Raw genomic sequence first — 10634 nt, 5'->3', positions numbered from 1 at the left:
TTCGGAATATGGTGAATAGCACTGGGCCCAGTGCAGATCTCTGGGGGACTCCCACTATTTACCTCTCTCCCTTCTGAAAACTGACCATTTCTTCCTACCCTTTTTTCCCTATCTTTTAACCAGTTACTGAGCCATGGGAGGATTTTATCGCATGACAGCTCACTTTCTTCAAGAGCCTTTGGTGAGGGACCTTTTCAAAGGCTTTCTGAACATCTAAGTACACTATATCCACGGGATCCCCCTTGTCCCCACGCTTGTTGACCCCCTCAGAGAATGCTAGTAGATTGGTGAGGTGTGATTTCCCTTTACAGAAACCATGTTTACCCTTCCCCAACAAATTATGTTCATCAATGTGTCTGACAGTTCTCTTCTTTCCTATAGTTTCAATGAATTTACCCTGTACTGAAGTCAGACTTATTGGCCTGTTGTTGCTGGCATCACCTCTGGAGCCCTTTTTAGAAATTGCAGTATCCTCTAGCCATTTGGGACAGAAGCTTATTTAAATGGTAGTCTACAAACCACAGTTAGTAGTTCTGTAATTTGACGTTTGAGTTCCTTCCTAACTCTTGGGCGAATCCCATCTGGTCCAGGTGACTTATTCCTGTTTAATTTATCAATTTGTTGCAAAAACTCCTGTAATGACTCCTCAATCTGGGACAGTACCTCAGATTTGTCACCAAAACAGAATGGCTCAGGTTTGGGAATCTCCCTCCCAGCCTCAGCTGTGAAGACCGATGCACAGAATACATTTACTTTCTCTGCAGTGGCCTTATCCTCCTTGGGCATCTCAGGAAGTAGGATTCCAGGGTTGTCTCTGCAGCTCTGCCAGGGGAGTGGAGTCTAGTGGGTCAGAGCAAGGGGGGCTGGGACTGAGCGAGGACACCTGGCTCCACCTCGTGCTCTGTGTTCAGACCCCGCCCCCATCTGGAGGACTTACCCCGTGTTAACACCCCATAATCCTGAAAACAACGGTCCTCGGCGCCGGTGCAGGCCAAGATCCCAGTCGGCTGAATGTCAAAAGGATCCAATTTGAAAACCGACAGGCACTGCCGGCCGTTGGGGACGGAGCTCACAGTTCGCACTGGGAAAAGTCAGACACACACAGTCAGCCAGGGGTGGGGAGTCACCACACACTGGGCTCAATCCCAGCTCGGGGAAGGGAGTGGGGTCTAGTGTTTAGAGCAGGGGGGCTGGGAGCCAGGAATCTTGGGTTCTGTCCCCAGCTGTGGGAGGAGAGTGGGCTCTAGTGGTTAGAGATGGGGGGGTTGGGCTGGGAGCCAGGACTCCTGGGTTCTCTCCAGGCAGGTGTGGCCGGAGCACGGCTCTAGGTTTGCAGCAGACACACACCTGGGATGGCCCCGGCGTTGCAGCCGTCGGTGTCACAGCAGGCGATGTTCACCCGCACGGTGACATTGTGCGCGTAGGTCAGTGAGAAGGGACCGGACTCACAGTTCTTGGGCTCCAGGCACGATTTAGCCGTGTAGGATATGGAGTTTCCCTCTGTGGAAGGGAAACAGAGCATCACCTCTGAGCTCCCCAATGGACAGCCAGCTGCTCCATCCTCCCATTTTGTTCCATCCACCCCACCCCCAACTAATCTCATCTCCCCCCCCCCGCGACAAAATCCTCTCTTCTGTCTGATCCAGCCCCACAGCCACACACTGCAATACCCCATCTCATCCCATCCCCCATCTATGACATTATCTTTCCAGACTGAGCAGTCAATGCTCCTAGAGAGGAGAAGAGACTATTGGTTAGAGTAGGGGGAGGGGCTGGGAGCCAGGACTCCTGGGTTCGACCCCTGGCTTCAGGAGGACAATGGTGTCTACACTTAGTAGGAATCTTCTTTCACTCACTTAGCCCGAACTCTGCCACGACGGTGACGCAGGTCCCTTCCGAGGGGGCGCAGGGCTGCAGGCGGCCGGAGCACGATTGCTCTCTGGACGCACACACCTCGCATTGCAGAGCGCTCCCTGGAGGTTGGAAAAATCCCTTCTCAGTACAAATCGTGGCTCCCCACCCCTCCTCAGGCAGTGCCCGTGGGCGAAATACCACCACCAACCAACTGTGGGAGTTGTTACCACCAATGCCTCACTGAACGTGTGGGCCGGCAGATCTTGGAGAAATGCCACCTGCTTTTGCAGCAGTTCTGCCCAGTTCCATTTAACTCTCCGGATGGGGAAAGGCATCTTGCTAGCTGGTCATTTATATCTGACTCAACACGGCAGACAAGTCTGTTTGCTGCCTGAGTGTCTGTGGCTAGAATACATTTTCAGCTGCTGACGTGGCTATCTGGGGTGCAGCTTGTGCCTGCTAACAAACCTCACACGTCTGTGTAGACAGAAAAACAAGACTTCGGCTGCTCTGAAGAGGGGTTTCTGCCTGGCTTTGCGGTGAACCTTTCTCACACACACACACACCCCGCCGTAGCTCTCTGCTCCAGGCCTCTGCCTCTCAGAGTTACGTCAACTCGACTTCAGCCCACTTTTCATCGCTGATCCTGCCAATTCTCTTCTTCAGAATACTATTGAGGCTTGTAAAACCTTTGGATTGATGGCTGTGCGCCTCCAGCCAGCAATCCCAGGAGCATCAACTCTTTCCTCTCCAGAGCATGGGGGACTTTAAATTCATGAGCGTAAGGTAGTTTTAAGAAAGAAAGAAAGAAAGAAAGAAAGAAAGAAAGAAAGAAAGAAAGAAAGAAAGAAAAAGAAAAGTTTTCCCACTTTGGTTTTTTTAAAGTTTTCATGTGGAAACATCAATTAAAACTCAGAACACATTCCCCTGCCCTTCTATCTCCCTAGATGGTTGCAAAGTTATATTACTATCAAAGAATAGGGAAACTGAGGTAGAAAAAAGATGTGTTCAATTCAGGGTATAAACCAAGAAGACAGCTGAGAACTCCTCACTCCTGACTCCCAGCCCACTCTAACCCACGAGATCCCACTCCTCTTTCAGAGCCACGGACAGAGCCCGGGAGTCCTGATTTGCAGCCATCTCTGCTCAAACTCACTACACCCCAGCCCTCTTCTACAGCTGGGGAATGAGTCCAGAAGACCTGGCTCCCAGCCCCCACCCGTTGCACCCCCATTCCCCTTTCAAACCCGGGGAATGAACCCAGGAGTCCTGGCAGGAATCTCAGCGCTGACAGGCAGGGGAACATTTCTAGGCAGGATGACATGTGGACGGGGGTGCTGCTCCTCATCCGGATGACCCCAAGCTCGGACGAGAGGTGGAGGAGGAACGAGAAGAAGGAAGGACAGACGGACTCAGACCCGCTGGCCAGGCCCCTAGCGTGGGCTGTGGGCGTCCCAGGCTCCAATCCCTGCTCTCCCCAAGTCAGCCGGGGGACGTGGCTCCAGGTTTTCCTCTCGCTGGTTTTACCCACAAATTCCATCCTGACGCCAGAATCCACCATCGACAGCAGCACTTTCCCCAAGTGAATTCCCGACCCCACCACCCGGCTCCCTGTGACCGGAGACAGATGGGACTCACCTGTGGCCAGGAGAGCGGACAGCAGGCAGAGGGGCAGAGCCACCCACATGGTGCCTGGATGTTAGCTGCAGTGAGCAGAACAGCGAGGAAGCATCTGGCTGTGGTTTTATCCGGCAGGATGGCAAATACCTGTCCCCTGGGTGATCGGCTGGGGCTGCCCCATGACATCCTGGTGGACCCGGAGATGGGAGATTTCACAACCCTGCATGTGACTTTGGCTGATCAGGTGATGCAATGTGTGTTGAGGCCAATTCCCTTGTGCGTTAGTGGAGATCTGTGGTTCTCAGCCAGGGGTCCGTGTACTCCAGGGGTACACACAGGTCTTCCAGGGGGTACATCAGCTTATCTTGAACTGAGAAAGGAAGCTATTTGTCAGTCACAATGTGGCCGTAACACTTATGTATTTTTATAATAACATAAGAAAGGACCTGTCATAAATATAAAGGGAAGGGGAACCACCTTTCTGTCCCCGGTGCTATAAAATCCCCCATGGCCAGTGGCAAAACACTTTCACCTGTTGTCATAAATAGAAAGGGAAGGGTAAACTCCTTTATAATCCCTCCTCTCCAGAGGAAAAATCCTCTCACCTGTAAAGGGTTAAGAAGCTAAAGGTAACCTCGCTGGCACCTGACCAAAATGACCGATGAGGAGATAAGATACTTTCAAAAGCTGGGAGGAGGGAGAAAAACAAAGGGTCTGTGTCTGTCTGTGTGATGCTTTTGCCGGGGACAGAACAGGAATGGACTCTTAGAATTTAGTAAGTAATCTAGCTAGGTATGTGTTAGATTATGATTTGTTGAAATGGCTGAGAAAATAGCTGTGCTGAATAGAATGGATATTCCTGCCTGTGTGTCTCTTTGTAACTTAAGGTTTTGCCTAGAGGGATTCTCTCTCTTTTGAATCTAATTCCCCTGTAAGGTATTTGCCATCCTGATTTTACAGAGGTGATTCTTTTCTACTTCTATTAAAAGTCTTCTTGTAAGGAAACGCAATGCTTTTTCATTGTTCTAAGATCCAAGGGTTTGGGTCTGTGGTCACCTATGCAAATTGGTGAGGATTTTTACCAAACCTTCCCCAGGAAGTGGGGTGCAAGGGTTGGGAGGATTTTGGGGGGAAAGACGTGTCCAAACTACATTTCCCAGTAAACCCAGTTAAAGTTTGGTGGTGGCAGTAGAAATCTAGGGGCAAAGGACAAAATTAATTTGTACCTTGGGGAAGTTTTCACCTAAGCTGATGAAAGTAAGCTTAGGAGGTTTTCATGCAGGTCCCTACATCTGTACCCTAGAGTTCAGAGTGGGAAGGAACCTTGACATGGTGGCAGAGTGGTGGGATTAACCTGAAATCATTTTGAGATCAATTTGAGATTTTTTTGAACCAGAAAAACGGATTTTAAAAAGGAAATATTTTTTTTCCTTTGGGGCTGCTGGAAAGGAGGTCCAACTGAAAGCAACTAGTTTTTTCTCTGCTTTGGGGCCAGAGCAGAGACAAAAGGGGATTATCTTTGTGAATTGCAGGTTTTCTTTGCCTGGAGGCAGAGGAGTTAATCTCCTGCAGATAAATTCACAGTCTTCGAAAACCTGAGGTTTTTTTCCCCCTAAAACTAAATGGAGGGGGGGGGGTGTTCTACCCATTTGCCTGGAGACAAAAGTGGCAGGTTTGGGGTTTTTTTTTAGGATTTTATTTTTTTTTTACAAGGAGCACAGAATTGAACACGAATTTTTTTTTCCTTTGGGGCTGCTGATAAGCAGGTTTCCAAGTAGTTGGAAGTTTTTTCTTTGATTTGGGGCCAGAGCAGAGACAAACTGAATTGTCTTTTTCTGTAGCCTGACAGTCACTATCAGAGAAAAGGTATCCTATTCCAGCACAGCAAAATTTTACAGCCAAGTTTTTTTTGTTTGTTTATTTCCAAACCTCGGGTGTAAAGTTAGTTAAAAACAGAGAGGTTAGGATGACAGAATCCACGGCTCAAGAAACGCTGGAATTAGCCAGATTTCAGGCTGAGGGAAAAACAAAAGGAACATGAAAGACAGATAGAACTCATGCGGCTGGAGAAGGAGGTACAGGAGGCTGCCCACAGGAGGGAAATGGAGGCAAGGAAGCATGTGGAGGAGGAGAAGGAAAAAGAGAGGCAGCATGAACTGGAGATGGAGAAGGTAAAGACTCAGCAGAATATACCAACAAACCCTAGCAATCCTTCTCCAGGTAGCACTTCCCATCCCAGAAAGTTCCCCACCTACAAGGCAGGCGATGATACCGAGGCCTTCTTAGAAAACTTCAAAAGGGCCTGCCTTGGGTACAGCATCCCTACAGACCAATACATGGTAGAGCTGAGGCCGCAGCTCAGTGGACAATTAGCTGAGGTGTTGGCTGAAATGCCTAAAGAACACATGAATGAGCATGAACTGTTTAAATCCGAGGCGAGAGTCAGAATGGGGATAACACCCGAGCATTCTCGTCGGAGGTTCAGAGCCCTAAGGTGGAAACCAGACGTGTCATTTACCCGACATGCCTACCACATTGTGAAACACTGGGATGCCTGGATATCAGGAGGAAGTGTTGAATCTCCAGTAAATTTGCCCTTCCTAATGCAAATGGAACAATTCTTAGAGGGTGTTCCTGAGGAAATAGAAAAATACATCCTCGATGGGAAGCCCAAAACTGTAATCGAGGCAGGAGAGATTGGAGACAGATGGGTAGAGGTGGCAGAGAAGAAAAAAACTGGTCGCAGTTGGAGCGGAGACCAGAAGGGACAACCCCAGACCACACCCTATTACCGGGGGCCGCCCAAGGCCCCACCTACCTCCCAAAGAACCCTCCAAACACCTTATCGTCCCACCACCCCGTTCTCCAGCAACCCACCTCACCCCAGTGACCCCTCAGCTGGATGATGTTTTAAATGTAACGGGCTGGGGCAAGTAAAGGCCAACTGCCCCAAGAACCCCAACAGATTACAGTTCATTGCACCGGAATCACACCAAAGATCCGCAGGCCCAGATACTTCCCAGATACCCTTGGAGTGGAGGGAAACTGTGAGTGTGGGCGGGAAGAAGGTCACCGCGTGGAGGGACACCGGAGCACAAGTGTCAGCTATCCATGCTTCCTTAGTGGACCCCAATTTAATCAACCCAGAGATCCAAGTGACGATTCAACCCTTCAAGTCCCACTCTTTCCATTTGCCTACAGCCAAATTGCCTGTCCAGTACCAGGGCTGGTCAGGAACGTGGACTTTTGCAGTCGATGATGATTATCCCATCCCCATGCTGTTGGGGGAAGACTTGGCCAATCATGTGAAGCGGGCCAAGAGGGTGGGAATGGTCACCCGCAGCCACTCTAAACAAGCCATGAGGCCTAGCTCTGTTCAGGAAACTTCTCTCAGGACCCGGTCAGAGGTGATGGACCCGGACCCCAGGCCAATGTCTGCAACAGCACTCGTGGATCCAGTCCCAGAGACCCAGACGGAACCAGTCCCAGAACCGGAACCAGAGGAACAACCAGCACCAGACCCATTGCCAGCACTGAATCCAGTACTTGCAACCTCAACACCAGAGGGCCCTACCGAACCTGAACCAGCAGCAGCCCATAACCCTACACAAGAGGCTCAGCCAGAGCCTGAACCCCAACATAGTGTCCCAGCGGAGAGCGGTTCACAGTCAACGGAAACAGCCCCATCCCCTACATTGCTTCCAGAAGGACCAAGCATAGGTCCACAATCCAATGAGGAACTGATGTCTCCAGCATCAAGGGAACAGTTCCAGACCGAACAGGAAGCGGATGAAAGCCTCCAGAGAGCTTGGACGGCAGCACGGAGCAACCCACCGCCTCTCAGCTCTTCTATTCGATCCAGGTTTGTTATAGAAAGAGGACTTTTATACAAAGAAACTCTTTCTGGTGGACACCAGGAAGACTGGCATCCTCAGAGACAGTTGGTAGTTCCAACTAAATACCGGGCCAAGCTCTTGAGCTTAGCCCATGATCACTCTAGTGGCCATGCTGGGGTGAACAGGACCAAAGACCGTTTTGGGGGGGCATTCCACTGGGAGGGAATGGGCAAGGATGTTTCTACTTATTTCCGGTCTTGTGAAGGATGCCAAAGAGTGGGAAAACCCCAAGACCAGGTCAAAACCCTTCTCCAACCACTCCCCATCATTGAAGTTCCATTTCAGTGAGTAGCTCTGGATATTCTGGGTCCTTTTCCGAAAAAGACACCCAGAGGGAAGCAGTACAGACTGACTTTCATGGATTTTGCCACCCGATGGCCGGAAGCAGGAGCTCTAAGCAACCCCAGGGCTAAAAGTGTGTGCCAGGCACTAGCAGACATTTTTGCCAGGGTAGGTTGGCCCTCCGACATCCTCACAGGTGCAGGGACTAATTTCCTGGCAGGAACTATGGAAAACCTCTGGGAAGCTCATGGGGTAAATCACTTGGTTGCCACTCCTTACCACCATCAAACAAACGGCATGGTGGAGAAGTTGAATGGGACTTTGGGGGCCATGATACGTAAATTCGTAAATGAGCACTCCAAGGATTGGGACCTAGTGTTGCAGCAGTTGCTCTTTGCCTACAGAGCTGTACCACATCCCAGTTCAGGGTTTTCCCCATTTGAACTTGTATATGGCTGTGAGGTTAAGGGGCCATTACAGTTGGTGAAGCAGCAATGGGAGGGATTTACACCTTCTCCAGGAACTAACATTCTGGACTTTGTAACCAACCTACAAAACACCCTCCGAACCTCTTTAGCCCTTGCTAGAGAAAACTTACAGGATGCTCAAAAAGAGCAAAAAGCCTGGTATGATAAACATGCCAGAGAGCGTTCCTTCAAAGTAGGGGACCAGGTCATGGTCTTAAAGGCGCTCCAGGCCCATAAAATGGAAGCATCGTGGGAAGGGCCATTCATGGTCCAGGAGCTCCTGGGAGCTGTTAATTACCTCATAGCATTCCCCACCTCCAACTGAAAGCTAAGATGTACCATATTAATTCTTTAAAGCCCTTTTATTCCAGAGAATTAAAGCTTTGTCAGTTTACAGCCCAGGGAGGAGACGACGCTGAGTGGCCTGAAGGTGTCTATTACGAAGGGAAAACTGTTGGTGGTGTGGAAGAGGTGAACCTCTCCATGACCCTTGGGCGTATGCAGTGACAGCAGACCAAGGAGCTGTGCACTAGCTACGCGCCGACATTCTCATCCACCCCAGGACTGACTGAACGGGCATACCACTCCATTGACACAGGTAATGCTCACCCAATTAAAGTCCAACCTTACCGGGTGTCTCCTCAAGCTAAAACTGCTATAGACCGGGAGATCCAGGATATGTTACAGAGTGCATGGGCATCTCCAGTGGTTCTAGTTCCCAAACCAGATGGGAAGATACGTTTTTGTGTGGACTACCATAAGCTAAACGCTGTAACTCGCCAAGACAACTATCCAATGCCACGCACAGATGAACTATTAGAGAAACTGGGGCGGGCCCAGTTCATCTCTCCCTTGGACTTAACCAAGGGGTACTGGCAGGTACCGCTAGATGAATCCACCAAGGAAAGGTCAGCCTTCATCACACATCTCGGGCTGTATGAATTTAATGTCCTCCCTTTCGGGCTGTGGAATGCACCCGCCACCTTCCAAAGACTTGTAGATGGTCTCCTAGCGGGATGAGGAGAATATGCATCGCCTACCTTGACGACGTGGCCATATTTTCAGATTCCTGGGCAGAACACCTGGAACATCTACAAAAAGTCCTTGAGCGCATAAGGGAGGCAGGACTAACTGTTAAGGTTAAGAAGTGTCAAATAGGCCTAAACAGTGTGACTTACCTTGGATACCAGGTGGGTCAAGGAACTATCAGCCCCCTACAAGCCAAAGTGGATGCTATCCAAAAATGGCCTGTCCCAAAGTCAAAGAAACAGGTTCAATCCTTCTTAGGTTTGGCTTGTTATTACAGACGATTTGAACTGCAATAGAGCCAAATTGCCACCCCACTGAGAGACCTAACCAAAAAGAAACAGCCAAATGCCATTCAGTGGACCAAAAAGTGTCAGGAGGCCTTTAACCAGCTTAAAGCGACACTCATGTCTGACCCTGTACTAAGGGCCCCGGACTTTGACAAACCGTTCCTAGTAACCACAGATGCGTCCGAGCGTGGTGTGGGAGAAGTTTTAATGCAGAAAGGACCTGATCAAGAATTCCACCCTGTAGTGTTTCTCAGCAGAAAACTGTCTGAGAGGGAAAGCAACTGGTCAGTCAGTGAAAAAGAATGTTTCGCCATTGTCTACATCCTGGAAAAGATACGCCCACACGTTTGGGGATGGCGTTTCCACCTGCAAAGCGACCATGCTGCACTACAGTGGCTTCATACCGCTACGGGAAATAACAAAACACTTCTTCGGTGGAGTTTAGCTCTCCAAGATTTTGATTTCGACATCCAACACATCTCAGGAGCTTCTCACAAAGTGGCTGATGCACTCTCCTGTGAAAGTTTCCCACAATCAACTGGTTAAAATTGTCCTTGAGATGTGGAAAAGATTGTTAGTCTTTATGTACTTGGTAGTATATTTAGAGGTGCATGTGTCTTATTAACTCTGTTTTCACTAGAGCTCCAGGAAGAAATCCCAGCCAGCGTTTCACCGTAGCTGAGATTTGGGGGGCGTGTCATAAATATAAAGGGAAGGGTAAACCCCTTTAAAATCCCTCCTGGCCAGAGGAAAAATCCTCTCACCTGTAAAGGGTTAAGAAGCTAAAGGTAACCTCGCTGGCACCTGACCAAAACGACCAATGAGGAGACAAGATACTTTCAAAAGCTGGGAGGAGGGAGAAAAACAAAGGGTCTGGCTCTGTCTGTATGCTGCTTTTGCCGGGGATAGAAAAGGAATGGAGTCTTCGTACCTTTAGTAAGTAATCTAGCTAGGTATATGTTAGATTATGATTTCTTTAATTGGCTGAGAAAAGAATTGTGATGAGTAGACTGACTATTCCCGTCTGTGTGCCTTTTTTGTAACTTAAGGTTTTGCCTAGAGGGAATCTCTATGTTTTGAATGTAATTACTCTGTAAGGTATCTACCATCCTGATTTTACAGAGGTGATTCCTTCACTTCTATTAAAAGTCTTCTTGTAAGAAAACTGAATGCTTTTTCATCGTTCTAAGATCCAAGGG

General features: G+C 49.2%; 1 protein-coding gene across 1 annotated transcript; it reads right to left on the bottom strand.

Moving 5' to 3' along the window:
* Positions 1-848: 848 nt before the first annotated feature.
* LOC142069966 (phospholipase A2 inhibitor and Ly6/PLAUR domain-containing protein-like) lies at positions 849-3541 on the bottom strand. The gene is made up of 4 exons (XM_075122814.1): positions 3493-3541; positions 1857-1973; positions 1348-1500; positions 849-1081 (listed from the first exon to the last, which is right to left on the bottom strand). The coding sequence occupies exons 1-4, from the start codon at positions 3539-3541 to the stop codon at positions 849-851; spliced, it is 552 nt and encodes a 183-aa protein (XP_074978915.1).
* Between the last annotated feature and the right edge of the window lie 7093 nt (positions 3542-10634).

This window comes from Caretta caretta, chromosome 24 (assembly GCF_965140235.1).
Source record: "Caretta caretta isolate rCarCar2 chromosome 24, rCarCar1.hap1, whole genome shotgun sequence".
Taxonomy (NCBI): Eukaryota; Metazoa; Chordata; order Testudines; family Cheloniidae; genus Caretta; species Caretta caretta.
This window is presented reverse-complemented; position numbering and strand designations above follow the sequence as displayed.